Source organism: Salvelinus sp. IW2-2015, linkage group LG6.1, assembly GCF_002910315.2.
Source record: "Salvelinus sp. IW2-2015 linkage group LG6.1, ASM291031v2, whole genome shotgun sequence".
Classification (NCBI taxonomy): domain Eukaryota; kingdom Metazoa; phylum Chordata; class Actinopteri; order Salmoniformes; family Salmonidae; genus Salvelinus; species Salvelinus sp. IW2-2015.
The window spans coordinates 12,624,305-12,643,273 of NC_036845.1; the positions used below are offsets into that span (position 1 = coordinate 12,624,305).

Genomic DNA, 18,969 nt, shown 5'->3' on the forward strand with positions numbered 1-18,969 from the left:
TATGTTAAATGTTGCACCATCTACTGGTGTAGAATTGTATGACAGTTCAGTGTCAATGCTCCACATGTGATCTTCATATTAGTAAAATAAAATAAAAATATCACTTAAACCATGAAACAGACAGGTGAACCATATTTATATTGGTGTTGAACCCTATTTATACTGGTGAATGCCTATTCTAGGACATACTCCCTTGTCAGGGAAGTGATATTGCTAAACACAAAGGAGACTATTTATTTTTGCCAACTCACCGTAAACTAATTTTCTATCCATCACTTCCTGCTTTTCCCCCCAAAGGATACTTGGCTTGACATGGTGGTGGATCACTTATGATTAATAACAAGATCTTACAAGACAGCTTGCATTTGTTATGGGCTGTCATTCACTTTTTAACACCCACCTACAAACTGAGGCAACCATAATGAAGAACATATTTATTTCTCCCAAAATACAACCCACGACAAACCCCCATCCCCTCTCTTTTTCTATTAAGATCGTTTCTATCCATTTCCCATTAAGTTAGTTTCCTATTTGGAATGAAGAAGAGAAACAACTAATCTTATTCAATAACAGACAGGCTTACTTATCGACTGCCAGAGATAGCCACACGAAACAAAATCAAAACACCTGCTACATACAAACATAACAGTATATTAATCATCCATTTTATAAGGTTCAAGCTTTCCTCTGTGCAAAGACAACCACAATACAAGTATATCTAATGACACGTCTCACTAAATCAATGTAATTGCAGAGAGGTTTTAACTATGAACTTTGAAGGATCTGACTTAGCATTTTCTCCAATGTGTTAGAATACCCAGGGTGGAATAATAACAGAGACAAAACTATTTCAATGTACTATTGCACAAGATGGCCCCATATCTTATTTTCCCCACAGTCACCTCAAAAGACAATGAATGCAATTAAAGGTTGCAAACCCTGGCAGTAGTGCTTGACTTGGACTGAAATAGGTGCCGGTACTCATTTTGGGTGCAGGTTCCTTTTATATTTAGGTGCAGGAGCTCTGCAATACTTTTGAGCTAATATTCTATGAGGTGCGGTAAAACATTTGAGGTGCCGGTACTCAGCTCCAGTAGGCTCCTGAACAAGTCAAGCACTGCCTGCAGGAAAGGGAATGGCTTTATCCCCCACATTCCACATTCCTGAGCGCTTACAAACAGAGCAATGTGGAAAATAAGACTTAAAGGGCTAGTCTTCTTCCTTCATGACCAGTCACTGACAACACATGTTAATGTGTTGTTGAAAACTGGTAACTGAAGGGCTGAATTGGTTCACTAATATTTCATCTTAAGGTGAGTTCTGAGAGTTTGTCTGACTACTTTATGTAAAATGTTGATCATTTTAACAGTATGAAGATATTCACAGTAGGGAGATGGTGATAGCACCAGCCATTTTGACAAATTTAGATATTTTGGAGATTCACATTACCTCAAATATTTTAGCAGTAACTATTTTTGCGCTAAGGGATGTTTTCACAAATACCAAACAGTTTGGCATCAAGGGAAAAAAATCTAGATATGCAATTTTGAACTGTTTAAGTGACTGAGAAATCAAACAAGTTAAAGTAAGCATGTCTAGACAGGCTGTATAAGACAATTATAGAACCACACTGCGATTATAGAAGGAGTCACCATCATGAGCTTTGCTCTGTCATGTTTCCCTCAAGTTCAGGAACAGTGATCTGCCAGGTGGATGAGGGTGCGTTTGACTCCATTAATATTGTGCTAACTAACTGAAGGACTCATGTGAGTGCCATGGTTTCGTGCAGTCTGTGCAATTGAGACATTTTATCACATATGTATTTAATGTTAATGTGTCAGGGTACAACTTTATATTGAAGACCTTTGACCAGTTCTCTTGAAAAACAGATTCTGTCAATGAGACTAACCTGTATGAAAAAATATGAAATATAATTGTAAAAACTATAGCTCAAGTCAAAGTCATAACTTAACAGTATGCGTGTCAGGCAATCAGACAACAGACAGTACCATGACAGAATAGTTTGGGGCAAGTCATTACCTGGGAGCAATGTGCAAAGCTGTCATCAACACAAAGGGTGGCTACTTTGAAGAATCTCAAATATTAAATATATTTTGATTTGTTTTAACACTTTTTTGGTAACTACATGATTCCATATGTGTTATTTCATAGTTTTGATGTCTTCACTATTATTCTACATTGTAGAAAATTGTTAAAAAAATTAGAAAAACCCTGGAATGAGTAGGTGTGTCCAAACTTTTGACTGGTACTGTATGTCACTCATTTGTAGATAATAATTAGCCTATCAAAAGTTAAGTTTTGTATTTGTAGTGTAAATCACACATATTTGGGCAGGCAAGTCATCTGATCCCAGTATTAGACATTCAGAAGCACACAACCAGTGAGTTAATGGCTAACCAGGCTAACTAACAGAGTTCATGTAGCCTATTAATACTCTAAACATGTAGGTTAGAGGCACATAGCTCAGGGTTGACTGCTCTGACCTGGTGGTAAGTAGTAACATTAAGTAAATAGAGACCGGCTTTAGAAGGAAGCTCCTCCTACTTTCCAGTAAAAAATCCTCCCCTTCTCATCAGCCACTCTTTGTCATATTTATGAGTTACCATGCGGTCTGACATTGGTCCCTGGGACATTAATCAATCACTCAGTTATAGTTGGCTTGTATTGATTTAATCACTCTGCAAGGTCTAGTGTTAATCTAAGCAGTTTTTAAAGGAGGAAGACCTTTCCTGAGTTCCTGGTACAATAACAATAAGATTAGTAAATACTTACATTGAACCATTTCATGATTGGCCTATGCTTTATTTTGGTCATTATGCTGGGTTATTATTTTGTGATGGGGTTATATTCATGTAAGGCATTTTACTGAATCAATATTAATGACATGGTTTATCTTTTTTTCATAAATTTGTAGGAATAGCTATCAGTGTTGGCTAGAGAACTGATATATGATATATATATGATATATGTAGGTATCATTGTGAAATAAAGCTATGTTTTTTTTTTACACCCATAGAAACATAGAAGGGCATATTTCCTCTATGTTAAATTACAAAACAACCCCACATAGTAAGGAAATATTTACGAGTCAAGGAACCCTGCCAGATATGAATGTCAGTGACGGCGATGCCCCTCAGAAAAAGAGGCCAAGATAAAGATGAAGACAGTCTAACAGACTGCCCAATGAATTATAAACATCATAAATTGACCCCTCCAGCAGAAAGAAGGCATTCATTACCTAAATATTTACCTCTATATTGAGAGCAGAACTCTGACCTGATGTTTGAAAGGGTTAGTCGCAATTGCTGGTCTCCAGGAAGTATTCCATAGCCTAAGTATATGCTATCCAATGTATACAGTAAACAAAGTGGAGGCTAATTGAATACCTTAGACATTTTGTTATCAGAAAATACAATATGCCACAGATAAAATAAAATAAAAATCCAGAATCTTTATTGAGAAAAGCAACGGCTTCTGAAAATAAAATGTTTTTGTTTTATGTTTCATCAGTTGGAATTATTCAAAATATCATAAAACATTGATAGAATACCAAACTTACTGTAGGCCATAGCAGGGGTTCCCAAACTTTTTCACTCAGGGCCCCTCTTCCAGCATTGGGGAACATCCTACGCCACGTCTATTTCTATGGGCACAAGCACTGTTCATGACACAAACTGTTCACAGCCCTCTTGTTGGCGAATAGAATTTTGCAGGTTTAAAGCTCATTTCCTGCAATTCTACACATTTTGTCATGGGGTGCAAATAACATTTTGCAGTTTTAAAGCTAATTTACTTGCAATTCTATACATTTTGCCATGTCTAATGTGTATTCATCTGATATTTGAGTGACAAAAAATTACAACAATATTTATGGGCTAAAAAAACGACATAAAAAACATTAGCTGACATGAGCTAGCTGATCTGGACATTTCTGACAAGTTATAAATAGCTCTCTAAGGTATGCTATGACTAATATGAAAAGCGGAAGTGATGATGCACTACCCAATTTTGAAATTGCACCTTGTGCATTCTACTATTACAACTTTCAATAGTAAGTTTAAAGCTGGACTTAGTTTGCCCTAGGGGGCGCGCCCCACAGTTTGGGAACCATTGGCCTATAGAACAACAGTCATAGGGTTCACTGGTTCACTTTGATGAGATGTCAGAATATGTCATCCACGACAATCAGTTATTTTCTTAAATATTGGTGAAGAAAGTGTTGGTCGATAAGTCAGGTGTAAATATAATGAAGCAATAATTCTGAAGCCAGTCAATATTTATTCATTACATAAATGTTTACTCCCTCATTGGATACAATTTTACTAAAACTGTTTGTTCTACATGGTAACAAAACTTGATATATTGCCCACGTGAAGGTAATGCCAAAACAGTGAGTTACCGTTGGTTTGTAGTATAAATAAAGGAAAGGATTATGAGAACTTGGGGGATTGTACCTAACAGCCATGAGCAGAGTACTGTGTCTTATGAGGGTTAGTAGAAACATTCAGTCATGAGAATTAGTCTGCAAGAGGATTTTAATCTCAGTCAAGGAGGATGAAGCAGTTCACTCCCTTGTGTAAGGCATACCAACACATCAGCTGGTCTTGAACAGATAACAGCATCACCTCCACTAACAGGCACAGTTAAATATTTTTAGAAGATGTATCTTTAAATATACTTTAAAGGTTCTTCATTGAGCATGCATTTTAGCCCATCAATAGGTTTAAATCTGGGTCCTGGAAATAGCCCCCTAGAATTGCATATATCCTTTTTTAGTTTTGCTATGGAAATTTGAGCATTTCACTTCCCAACACCACAACAGTAGTCTGAACTAAGTCAATAGATCAGGTGGTGTGCATGCCAGAACTAACATACAGTCCGTGTTGAGAAATCTCACGTTCAATTGGCATTTCCTCATTTTATTGCCCACAAAGCAAGAACTATACATAATGGGCAGGAAATGATTGGTTGTTAGTATTCTTCATTTGGTTGCTTTTTGCCTATATTATCAATACTTTGCTGACTTCTACACTAAAGCCTAACTGTTGGACCATTCTTCACTGCAAGCATGTTACTATTCAACCTGTAATAATCAAGACAGTGATGGTAAACATGGATGTAAACATCCCCTAACCGACAGTGCAGTTAAAAAAAATATGGATAAGAATAAGAGATAAAAGTAACAAGTAATTAAAGAGGAGCAGTAAAAAATAACAATATATACAGGGGGGTGCCGGTACAGAGTCAATGTGCGGGGGCACCGGTTAGTTGAGGTAGTATGTACATGTAGGTAGAGTTAATTAAAGTGACTATGCATAGATGACAACAGAGAATGGCAGTGGTGTGGAGGGGAGCCTCTTGGAAGCCTCTTGGACCTAGACTTGGCGCTCCGGTACCGCTTGCTGTGCGGTAGCAGAGAAAACAGTCTATGACTAGGGTGGCTGGAGTCTTTGACAATTTTTAGGGCCTTCCTCTGACACCGCCTGGTATAGAGGTCCTGGATAGCAGGAAACTTGGCCCCAGTGATGTACTGGGCCGTTCACACTACCCTCTGTAGTACCTTGCTGTCGGAGGCCGAGCAGTTGCCATACCAGGCAGTGATGCAACCAGTCAGGATGCTCTCGATGGTGCAGCTGTAGAACCAAACATGTATCCATAGATAAGAGTGTCATGGCGATATTTCACAAATCCCTTCTCTTGGCTTTGAAACAGAAATGTGTGGGTAAAGTTGGGCACAGACACATAAATACTGGGTAACATCAGAGTGAAATCTATTTTCTCCCTCCCTATTTCCTCTAGTTGCAATTGAGGATTGAAGGACGTAAAGAGGAGACTATAGTCAAACTTCAAATGATAAAGACCTAGAGAATGCAATAGATGTTTGCTAACAATCTTGTCAATCTTGTAATTTGTTCATCTTGACAGATTTTTACATTCCTTTACAGATCCAAAATGTACACGCACACAATGATTCTACTGGGTTTTGTGTGGTTTAGTCCGCCACTTCTTGTGATCCTTGCCTCACCAACCCCTGCTTCGAATGATAAGAGAGGCCCCTGTCAAGTCTACAACTCTGGTCGCTCTGCAAACTGCCTTGGTCAGCGACTGGATCATGTTCCATGGATGCACCTCCCTTCCACGCTTGAAAGGATAGATCTCTCCTACAATGAACTTCATGCCATTCGTGTTAATTACTTTTCTCGCCTACCTCATCTTCGTGTCCTCGAGCTGCAGTTCAACAACATCTCTGTGATTGAGGACCGTGCCTTCCACAACAACCCCCTCCTGGAGCATCTTAACATCTTTAACAACTCCCTAGAGGAAATCCCTGCCAACGCCTTGCRGGACCTCTTTAATCTAAGGGAACTCCTTATGTCGAATAACCTTTACACCCAGGCCACATTGTCAGCTGACGTTTTCTCCAGATTGACCCACCTCAAGGCCCTGTCCATGGGCGGCCCCTTGGTCAAGGGTCTAAGGAAAGGGGACTTCCAGGCATTGAGGAACATTCAGTTRCAGGACTTTGCYATTAAAACTTCATCAAATATCAGTTACTATGAACCGGGTAGTCTGAAGGTRATCCAGACAGGTAGAATGGGTTTTGACATGGCCATAGATCAGAAGCCGAATTTCCTACCTTTGATTCTACGAGACWTGGCCAACAAGACTTTCAGTCTCATCCAATTCAGGAACCTCTTTGAGTTCATGTATTACWTGGGAGATGAGGATATTTTCAGAGGCTTGCAAGACATCAAAGTAGATTCGCTCATCTTTCACCGTGGAAAATTCAATGAGAACCTTATGAGGATGGCTCTGTTTAATCTACAGGTCACCCCCCTTAAACGTCTGACACTTCAATACATTGACTTTGCTCGCTCGCCCAACTTTGTGGATAATGGCTTGGGCTCCAGTATCAAAGACCTTGCTCTGAGTAGACTAAATCTGTGGTAAGCATATCTTATTCTACTATTATATTACAAAAGCACTATGCAGACATTTCTACCCAGAAGATGCAAAAACAAATACAGGTTCATAGTCACAAGTGTATTTTTTCATCAATTGAAATCTGTCTCCATATCTATGTAGTGTGAAAGTACCAATTATGTTATCATCTTGACCACACGTTTTTTTCATGCTTACATGTTTTTTCTCCATTACTCCTCAGGCACATCAGCAATCCAGATATTTTGCGATTCGACTGGCGCTTCACATGGTTCAACAAAGTCCGACTGCTGTCCATTCAGAATGTCAACTTCAAATCTGTGCCTTGCGATGCCTGGCTTAATATGGAAGGCATGGAGGTTTTGGACATATCAAACAACCGCCTGCAGGACAACATCCTCTTCAACCAGAGATGTGACTACAGGGGCAACATGCCGGCTCTTCGTTCCTTCAATGTCAGCACCAACCAACTGACCAGCCTTCAGGACTTAGCCTCCCTGACCAGGGAGTTCAAACAGTTGAAGGTCMTGGATGTYAGCCACAACATGCTGGGCTCTGCTGAGAAGAGTCRCAACTGTAACTGGATGCAGAACATCACCCAKGTGATCGCTCACCACAACMGATTYGAAAGTGGTGCCCTCCAGTGTCTGCCCACCACAGTACAATTCCTGGACCTCTCGTACTGTGACCTGGACCAGCTGGACATGGCCTACTTCCAACAAACCATCAGCCTCAAGGAGCTCCTGCTCAATGGGAACAAGATCAAGTTCATCCCCTCTGGGTGGAGAAGTYRCTCCTTGCAGTCACTGGCTCTGGATGGGAACTCCTTTGGGCTCATCAGCATGGGCTCCTTCCAGGACATGCCCCAGCTKTCTCGACTGACRGCRGGGAACAACCCATTYCACTGCACCTGCGACCTCCAYGCCTTCATCCAGGACACAATTTCCAAGGGGAAGGTCAACATCACTGACTGGCCAGAGAACTACAAGTGTTACCATCCAGAGGCCCTGCTCAATACCGCTGTGGCAAATTTCTTCCCGGGTCACGTGGTCTGCGATATCAGACTGGTCATCATCATCTGTGTTGCTACTACTGCTGCTGTGGTTTTAGTGTTGATGCTTATATGCTACATATTCAATGTTCCCTGGTACAYCAAAGCCACATATCAGATCCTCAGAGCCAAATACAGGGCTCATCAGGAAGGARCATCTGGAAAATCACAGATCTATGYTTACCATGCATTCATCTCCTACAGCCACCCAGATGCAGACTGGGTCAGGGACCAGTTGTTGCCCTGCTTGGAGAACAGCAAGCCCCCCTACCGACTCTGTATCCATGAGAGAGACTTCATGCCAGGAAAATGGATCATCGACAACATCATTGAAAATATGGAGAGCAGCGAAAAGGTAAGGTTGAGGACCCACCAAGACAAGTTAGAGGTGTTTGAACAAATAAATAGTAACAGACTTTTGAATATAAAAGGTCAATTGAACAACACAAAATGTCAGATGTATGTTTTGTTTAGGTTTGTATCCTGATTCCTGCACATTTGCCTAAATGAATACATCCTATCCTCTGAATTTTTTGTTTCCAAATCCAGGTCATATTTGTGTTGTCACACCACTTTGTGAACAGCGATTGGTGCAACTACGAGCTCTACTTTGCTCAGCAAAGAGCCATCGGCAAGACCTTCAGCGATGTTATTCTGGTGGTTAAAGAGCCCATCGACCCTGAATCTCTGCCCAGCAAGTATTGTAAGCTCAAGAAGATGCTGAACACCAAAACGTACCTAGAGTGGCCCCAGCAAGMCAAGCAGCAGACCTTCTTCTGGGCTCAACTTAGGAGCTGCCTGGGCAAGCCCACAGYGACTAGAGAGCAGGCTCTTAGTGGTAGGAGCAGCAGTGTATCCTCAGTGGGCGCTGTGCCTGTGATAGAGCTTCCTCTAGAGGATGGGAAGCCAGCGATAGCTATGCCAAATTTAGACAGAGAAGCAGAGCTCCACAAAGTAGTTCCTCAGGAGATGGAAAATATTTCAGTGAGAAGTGCAGAGTTTTATGGGCAAAGACCAATCCCTGTAGCCGTGGCATCAGACAAAATAAGCCAAGCATGTCGCTTGTAATGTGTATAGTGTCCCAAGACCAATCTCTCTCTGAAGTGCTGAGCTTGAGTGACTTCTTGGCCATGCTGTGGCAGATAATGCGTTTTCCAAGCTGCTGGTAGCATTAGCAAGTGTTTCATAATGATGACAGTGAATAACATCATCCGTCTGCCACCCACCCTTCTGACATGTACAGTGCTTACTCCCCCTTGAACTCTTTACATTTTGTTGCGATACAAAGTAGGATTTAAATATATTTAATTGTAATTTTATTGTCATTGATCTACACAAAATACTCCATAATGTCAAAGTGAAAAAAAAGTTCTACAAATGTTTACAAATGAACACAAATTAAATAACTAAAATATGGTCATTGCATTTAGTTCAGAAGTAAAAATTGGCTTAACAAATCACATAATAAGTTATATGGAGTCACTCTGTATGAAATAATAAGGGTTGATGGGATTTCTGAATGACTACCCTTTCCTCTGTAAGGTCCCTCAGTCAAGTATTGAATTTCAAGCACAGATTCAACTACAAAGACCAATGAGCTTTTTGAAAGAAGGGCAGTGATTGGTAGATGGTAAAAATAACAAATCAGACATTGAATATATCTTTAAGCATGGCCAAGTTAATAAGTATGCTGTGGAGAATGTATCAAACAACCCAGACACATCAAAGAAACAGTCGTCCTTCTGAACTGAGCTGCAGGATAGGAAGGAAACTGCGGCCATTGCATTTTAAAACAACTACAGAGTTCAATGGCTGTGATGGGAGAAAACTGAGGATGGATCAACAACATTGTAGTGACTGCACAATAATGACCTAAATGACAGAGAAAAATAATAATACAAATATACAGACTAAAAAATATCCCAAAATATGCATATTTATGCAACAAGGCACTAAAGTAATACTGGGGGAAAAAACACGGCAAAGGAATACACTTTTTGGACTAAATGCAAAGCCTTATGTTTGGGGCAAGTCCAACACAACAAATCACTGAGTAACTGYCTCCTTATTTGCAAGCACGGTGGTGGCTGCATCATGGTATGCATGGGTATGCTTGACATCGGCAAAGACTGGTGAATTGTTCAGGATGAAAAGAAACGAGATTCAGCTAAGCACAGGCAAAATCATAGTGGACAACCTGCTTTAGTTTGCTTTACACCAGACACTGGGAGAGGAATTCACCTTGAAACAGGACAATAACCTACAACACAAGGCCAAATCTACACTGGAGTTGTTTACCAAGAAGACAGTGAATGTTCCTGAGTGGCCAAGTTACAGTTGACTTAAATATGCTTGAAAATCTAGGGCAAGACTTGAAAATGACTTTCTAGCCATGATCCCCAACACCTTGCCAGAGCTTCAAGAATTTTGAAAAGAATAATGGGCAAATATTGCACAATACAGGTATACAAAGCTCTTATGAGACTTACCCAAGAAGACTCACAGCTGTAATCGCTGCCAAAGGTGCTACTAACATGTATTGACTTGGGGGTGAATACTTATTTATTCAAGGTATATGAATGTTCTATTTTTCAATGATGTTAAAAAATATATACAATTTTACTTCCACTATGACAGAGTATTTTGTGTAGATTGTTGACAAAAAAAATACAATTAAATCCATTTTAATCCCACTTTGTAACACAATCAAATGTGAAGAAATCCAAGGGGGGTGTTGACTTTCTGTGGCACTGTACGCCTTGTTGCAGAGGAGGTGCTCTCTGCCCCATGTGCTGTCGAAGTGACCCAGGCCAAGGGCCCTGCTGACAGGTGTTGAAAGACCACAAACTCAACAGCTCAAATGGGATYTCCCGTGTCACACTTGAGATAACAAGCGAGGTGCCAGGGAGATGTGGTGACAGGTGTCATGCAGCGTGGTTACACTCCCAACACCACTCGGCCACTGATCACAATTACTGCAACACAAAATGTATGCCATATAGCAGACACTTTTATCCAAAGCGAATTACATTTTATGTGCACGTGCACATACACATTCCATGTAGAATCGTCTCTGCCATGTCAAAAGGCATGCAAGCCACAAATCTCATATGAAAAGGGAACCAGTGGGGACTGCACGTTAAATGACAGTTGTTTAGAATGAATGTAGCTGATGTATTTTTTGAGAAAAAATGTGAAGGTCCAAATATTCTAAAAAATATAAATGTTTTACTTTTCTATACTCTATAAATGCTTTAATGTACATGTGAATGTTATTGTTAATGTGAATGGTATTTACTAATTAAGTAAATAACAAATTAGTTAATTGCTTATCATAACATTGATTGCCTAATGCAAATTAATTTATGCCAATAACTCTAATAAAACAGTGTTGTTTTGACTGTTGAGTGGGTATTTAGAAATAGGGATRTGTTAAAATGCAGTGTAATTCTGTTTTACAATATCAGTGTGAAGGGCTGCTTTGTGAAACCTGGCAATATATACAACTGACCAATAGATGACACCCTTTTACATTTTCTGGAAGTCACTTTAAGTTTGTGTGTGTGTGTCTTGAGGAAGAGATCAGACTTGTATCACAGAAACTGGCAGATGTCAGACATGATATAACAAACAGCATCTGCCTGTAGTTATATGCCCAGCAAGACAACAAACATACTTTTATTGTATAAAATGGTTGTTTTATGCAACAGAATAGAGTATTGTTAACTATTGTGTGTGTGTGTTCTACTGAGGATGGGCCTCTGGGTGATAACACTGACAGGAGATTTACGATGTTTTTTGGGTGATAAAACCTAAAGAGCATTCCAGAGCATGAGTTAATGTTTCTGTTCTATACGGGGCCAGACACTGGTCTCTACACAATGAAAACTGTTGACACAGCAGATACTGTCTGCTATGTATTATAGGTATCTTTCATACAGATCTTAACCTTGTGACCCATTCTATATATCTGTTGTTCGTCATGTAGGTTGAAAGGGGTGTATCTTGGCTATAAAATACCTTTGTACTTTTGCCTCGGGGCTCTCAACGAATCATTTGATCGTGAATCGTCGACCAGCCATGACCAGCCATCATTATCGTAGAGCACTCAATCGATTCACTTTATATGTGTGCGTCGTATTGACCTGCTCTCTTATTAATAAGTGATTAAATATTTAGTTTAAGTATAACACTGACTTATGTGATAAGTTTGTCTCTCCTCATTTGATAGTAAAGAAATTAACCACCACAGTTCCTATTCTAGTACGTCTCCTTTTGTGTTTTTCCAATTGTTAAATGAGAAAATYGCTACCCAGACTAAATCAAAATGTATTATGTGCTGGCTATTTACAGAAATTGCCATCTGAGCACAGAACATAAGAAGAAAACATGTTATCACTACTCATTTTTCAATCCCATGTGCATGATCATTGCTACCTGTATTTTCAGTGTGAACTGTACAAGATAATGGAAGGTACAATTAAGTTCAAGGTTGCACAGGTTGTAAGAGATTCTAACAGTTGGTTCTGCTTCTCTGCACRGTAATGAGAGATGGTGGCTTTAGTTTCCCACACAAAAGGGAAAGGTGAGTGCTCTTTTTCTGGGTCACTCAGGTTGACATCTACTTAAGTGAGATCACCTCGGAAACGCACTCCGCACAGCCCGCTTTTGTGGCCTTGACATGGCCAAGCCTCGATGAACGACTTTCACCAGACTTACAGTATTTGTCCTGGAGCTGTCTAATCTTGGAAGGTTAAGTAAAGTATAGCCTACAAAGTAGTACGCAAAGTATATGACATGTRAATACTTATGACAGAGGTCTGTATTCTGACCACATGGACAGTTACCACATATCAGGCCTAACACTTTTGCCAAGATATCCTAGAAACTACAGCTTCTCAGGCATTATCACTTAATTGATCCCTTGGTTTTGTATTCTGCAAATATACATTTAAATTAGTGTTTGTTTTATTGCGTGTGTTTATCTAATCTACCATAGTCATAGCATAAAAGCATGTAATCTTGAAAAAGGATAGAAGGACAGACGCTGATGTCAACGTGGACATTAGCATATGAATTAACTAGAATCTCAAAGAATATAGCATGTGTGATGAAAGATGGCTCATTCATCGGCTACAGCTGATTTGAATTTGGTAGTTAGCGTCTGATATGAGCGCAGAAGCATACAGAGGGAGATTATTTCCATGTGATGTCATTTGAGGTGATAAATGCTGGCAAACCATTTTGGGTGCCCAGCAAGGGACAATGGTGAGAGAGAGAGAGTGAATGTATGGAACATACTCTAGTAGACCTATACGTATCTGACCTGTTGCTGTCATATCCCATGGCTAATGTATGCCTATCCCCTAAATTAGGATTCAATTTATACTGACTAAAAATATAAACACAACATGCAACAATTTCAAAGATTTTACTAAGTTACAGTTTATCTATGGAAGTCAGTCAATTTAAATAAATGAATTATGTTCCAATCTATGGATTTCACATGACTGTGAATACAGGTATGCATCTGTTGATCATAGATATTAAAAAAAAAAAAAGTAGGGGCGTGGAAAACCAGTCAATATCTGGTGTGACCACCATTTACCTCATGAAGTGCGGCACATCTCCTTCGCATAGAGTTGATCAGGCTGTTGATTGTGACCTGTGGAATGTTGTCCCACTCCTCTTCAATGGCTGTGCGAAGATGCTGTGCGGTAATTGGCAGGAACTGGAAAACGCTGTCGTACACGTCTATCCAGAGCATCCAAAACATGCTCAATGGGTGACATGTCTGGTGAGAATTCAGGCCATGGGAGAACTGGGACATTTCCAGCTTCCAGGAATTGCGTACAGATCATTGCGGCATGGTGCTGTGCATGATCATGCTGAAACTTGAGCTGATGGCGGCGGATGAATGGCACGACAATGAGCCTCAGGATCTCGTCACGATATCTCTGTGCATTCAAATTTCCATCGATAAAATGCAATTGTGTTAGTTGTCCAAAGCTTATGCCTGCCTATACCATAACCCAACCGCCACCATGGGGCACTGTTCACAACGTTGACGTCAGCGAACCGCTCGCCCACACAACGTCTGCCATCTGCCCCGTACAGTTGAGACTGGGATTCTTCCTTGTAGAACACACTTCTCCAGTGTGCTAGTGGCCATCGAAGGTGAGCATTTCCCCACTGAAGTCGGTTACAACGCTCAACTGCAGTCAGGTCAATACCCAGGTGAGGACGACGAGCACGCAGATGAGCTTCCCTGAGACGGTTTCTGTAAGTTTGTGCATAAATTCAGGGGCTTATTTTTCGTGGACAGATTTTGGGCAGAGTAAAACTTCTTGCTTCGCCTCTTCCTCTCTGCTTACAGCCGGTCCTTGTCTTGGGTTCTCAGCAGATGGTATGGAAGACAGCTGGCCCCATGTGAATTACAATCCTGACGCTCTGTTTTAACATTTAGAAACGTTAACAATCCTCCCTTGCGATACGGTTTTGGAAACATAAAGCCTTTCACTTTCACATCAAAATAATTTCACAAATGCTAAATAAACACTTACTGTACACTGTTTTAACCGCTTTTAACACAGTTGCAGCCGACAGTATTAGGAGTGTTAGGAGATGCTTCGATAGCTAATTAGAAGAGGTGATCACATCTTCTTCTCTTCTTCTTCAAATTTGTATTGGAGGACCACAATAAACTGAAAGGTACATACACCGCCACCTAGTGTACTGGAGTGTGAGGCCAGTCACAGCCTCCCTATTCATCTATTTCTCTTATCTAGGCCTGTGTTTCCACCTACTATTCTGGAGTGTGAATTCATTACACTTTGTGACACAAAAAGGGAAGGGGATGGGGAAAAGGGACCAACTAACCTTACACCCATTAAAAACTTCACCACTTTTCCACTACTTGGCTCTATCTGATCCGACACCAGGCCAACAATCCTGGGAGAACGAGACACTATCATTAAACACACCTTGTAAATCTTCTGCAGTAAAATCTTGTACACCCAAGTACTTCTCTGCAGCTGCCACCACAACATATATTTTATGTGATTTACGTTCCATTTCTGTGGTACAGTTGATAACCATGGCTATGCCTCACTCTCTGTTGGCCTCAGCCTCCTCACAGGGATCCTCTCGGGATCTCTAGCCCTGTACCCATCTTCCTCTCCTACTCTCTTCACTCTCAGCATACCACACCTTCTGTACTACTCTGATCCTGGCAACTTCAGCCTGCCTTTCTCTCACTGGAAACTTCTGACCCTCATCATCATGGGTACCCCCACAGTTAACACACAACTGTTTCCACCAATACTACATATTCCTTTGTTTCATGCCCTCCTGCACACTTCTCACGGTCGCCTGTCTTCCGTGGGCCTAAACAAGCGCTATAACATGGAAATATGGCCGCCCGGCATGGGAACTCTAATCCAGCCGCCTGGCATGGGAACTCTAATCCTTAAAAGGTGTGTAGTCATTTAACCTTTAGTTTTTTTTTATAAATACTTTCTCACAGACGTGAAAGTTATTCCAAATATTTCCAAAGCGTTATCTCTTCGTGCAACGCATAAGCCTATTTGCGTTTAGACAGAGCATTTGGGAAGCGTCATGGCATTTCCCTCAGAAGACTTATAGAGAAAGTCCAATGGCTCATGTAATGCAATAGAATAAGGGTTACGTGGGGTATATTCATTCACTACGTTAATTATGTTGCAAAACGTTTCGTCTGTTGCCTGTTTAGCCTACTTCAAACGGAAAACGTTTTGCAAGAGTTTCTATTGGACAAATTCAGTTAGGTCCCATTCCCGTTTCCTTTGTTTCCATCAGTTTGGTTCTTTAAACGTAAACGGTTTCCGTTGCAACTTCAAGACGTAATGAATACAACCCTGCTAAAACTCGGAATGGAAGTCCGTCATTTTAGTTGCTTTAAACCAATAGGTCCCATCATTTGAAGACGTCGTTGTTAAATACAGCCTATACGATAGTATACTGATACTCTATTGTTTATGCGGTAGGCTAATACATTCTGTATAATAATTGTAATTAGTAGTTGCACCGCCAAATGTAACCTTACATGGTCAAATGAATTAGGTCCACCTGTGCCATTTGTATCCATGAAGTTGCAGGTTTCACCGGTGGGAGGCGCCTGATTTTAAATTTCTCACAGGTGAGATGCATAAAACAGGTAAGATGAGGATCGACGCCACTTCTGCTTCGTTTGTCATCGGCGTTGAGGTGAGTAGCGAACTTGTTTGTGGTCAATAGATTTTTAACATAACCTGCATTCCTATTTCTTGTTGAGCATATGTACATTTCTGTGCCATGCAGCCTATAGGCTACATGGTGAGAAATCTTATTTCTTTTTTTTGTGGGTGGGGGGTAGCATTGAGTTTATTTTATAGTGATTCTCTTTTTATTATTGCACATTTTGCGATCTTTTTTATAATTGGCTTAATTAGGTTTGTTAACTATACAGTGTACAAAACTTTAGGTACACTTTTTACCCTAAGAATAGCCTCAATTTGTTGGGGCATGGACTCTGCAAGGTGTCAAGTGTTCCACAGGGATGCTTGCCCATGTTGATGCCAATGCTTCCCACAATTGTGTAAAGTTGGCTTGATGCCCTTTGGGTGGTGGACCATTCTTGATACAAATGGGAAACTGTTGTGAGTGGAAAACCCCAGCAGTGTTGCAGTTCTTGACACACTCAAACTGGTGCCCCTGGCACATACTACAATACCCTGTTCAAAGGCACAAATCTTTTGTCTGCCCACTCACCCTCTGAATGGCAGGTAGTAGTTAGTGTTGGGTCAGTAACCGTAAGGTTAATCTGTCGTTCTGCCCCTGAACAAGGCAGTTAACCCACTGTTCCTAGGCTGTCATTGTAAATAAGATATTTTTTTCTTAACTGACTTCCCTAGTTAAATAAAAATACACAATCATGTCTCAATTCTTATTTGAACCTGTCTCCTCCCCTTCATCTACACTGAAGTGTATTTAACAAGTGACATCATTAAGGGATCATAGCTTTCACCTGGTTAGTCTGTCATGGAAAGAGCAGGTGTTCCTTATGTTTTGTTCACTCAGTGTACTTTCAGTCAAATTGCCTCAACAGCCCTTGGAGTTGATGTAATCACATGTCCTTGAGGGTGTTTTCACACAGCCTATCACATTTGTAAGGAACAGAACCACACAATCTAAACGTATCATATTGCTTGATTCAGGGGTATCAAACATTAGGGGTGGCAAGTAGCCTAGTGGTTAGTGTTGGACTAGTAACCGAAAGGTTGCAAGATCGAATCCCCGAGCTGACAAGGTAAAAATCTGTCGTTCTGCCCCTGAACAAGGCAGTTAACCCACTGTTCCTAGGCCGTCATTGACAATAAGAATTTGTTCTTAACTGACTTGCCTAGTTAAGTTAAGGTAAAATAAAATTCGGCCTACCCCCGCCCCCCTTCAGAGCTTGAATTACTAGGATAGCTGCACTCATCACTCCCCCACCGCACACAAGACTGGGCTACATTATTTATGCATCTCTGGGGATAACAATCAATAGCTTGGGAAACCATCTATAAAGTTACTGAGATACCTGATCGTTTTGCGGTTTATACTGGACCCCTGAGAACAGCAAGGTCTGACGGTTTCCTCTGTGTAGGCCCACCAGGGCTGTATCGGTGACGTGTGCTCACCTGGGCAACCAATAGCAATGTCTCATTCTCCTTTGGATCAATATTTTTCAATTCTAGTTGCTGCTGGAGTCAGTATTATTTAAATATTTCAATTCATGGGTTGCTAGTTATCGGCTGCCTGTATCTAGATCATCATTTAGCGCCTACTTTTTTTTTTCAAAGAGCAAATTTGAAAGGCGGCTAGATTTTAACCCACATGATCATTTGGAACTGGATGAAATGCAAAGAAAAAAACTTGCCCCAGTAGGTTTTGCATACAGTTTACAATAGTCTACACAGACAAATGTGTTAAAATAAACAGGAACCAGTAAGGGGTTCACTTCATGCAAATTGACTTCTAATGTATACATTGTCATGGCTTGACCAATCCCTTTTTTTTAAGGTATTCACAGCGCTGTAAAATGGGTTCCAAACTCGAGAGTGCAATGGAGGGGCTAATTCGAGTGTTCCACTCATACTCCTCAAAAGAAGGGGACAAGTACAAGCTGAGCAAAGTTGAGCTGAAGAATCTGTTGCAGGGCGAACTGAGTGACTTCCTGGCGGTGAGTTTGATTCCTAATGCTGTCAAGGGGAGGGATATGTGTGGTTTCAGTATGACATTCTGATCAATTACATTTTTATGGACATTAACAAAATGAACTGTCCCAAAACAAGTCATACAAACAAGTATTGGAGAAGTCTTGATTTATTGAACAGTTGTGGGACCCATCACCTTCAAGACATATTCTACTAGAATAATTTAAATAATACTATGGCATTGCCTAGAAACAACGCTTATCACCTAGACATTTCTCAAATCTGAAATTATTTGATGGGTATAACAATATGGCATGAGATAGATCTTTCCATCTGATTGGCTTTGTGCAATTTTCTGAATATTGCCTATTCCAATTGTTTCCTATCTACAACTGTTCCAAGAGTCATGCAGCTGCTTCTGGTCTGGACCTACATTTCATTAACCTTTCCTACTCTCCCTCAGGCAAGTAAGGACCCTATGGTAGTAGAGAAGATCATGAGTGATCTGGATGAAAACAAAGATGGCGAAGTGGACTTTCAGGAGTTTGTCATCTTGGTTGCTGCGCTGACCGTGGCCTGTAACGAGTTCTTTGTAGAGAGCCTGAATGAATGAGTTTGGAAACAGTCTGTGACCTTGGCGTTCTACTCATTATTCCTTGTTAATAAAACAAACATGTATGCTTTAATTTTTTTATACTTTTTGACAGAAACCGGCAAAGGTTTCAATGTTGTCACATAATG

The 18,969-nt window shown here is 40.5% G+C and overlaps 1 protein-coding gene across 1 annotated transcript; it reads left to right on the forward strand.

Annotated features, from left to right (window-relative positions):
* Positions 1-1,113: 1,113 nt before the first annotated feature.
* Positions 1,114-18,914, forward strand: tlr18 (toll-like receptor 18). The gene is made up of 7 exons (XM_023989103.2): positions 1,114-1,313; positions 1,688-1,766; positions 5,967-6,968; positions 7,187-8,369; positions 8,564-9,078; positions 18,095-18,254; positions 18,692-18,914. The coding sequence occupies exons 3-7, from the start codon at positions 5,974-5,976 to the stop codon at positions 18,839-18,841; spliced, it is 3,003 nt and encodes a 1,000-aa protein (XP_023844871.2). The 5' UTR covers positions 1,114-1,313; positions 1,688-1,766; positions 5,967-5,973; the 3' UTR covers positions 18,842-18,914.
* Positions 18,915-18,969: the final 55 nt, after the last annotated feature.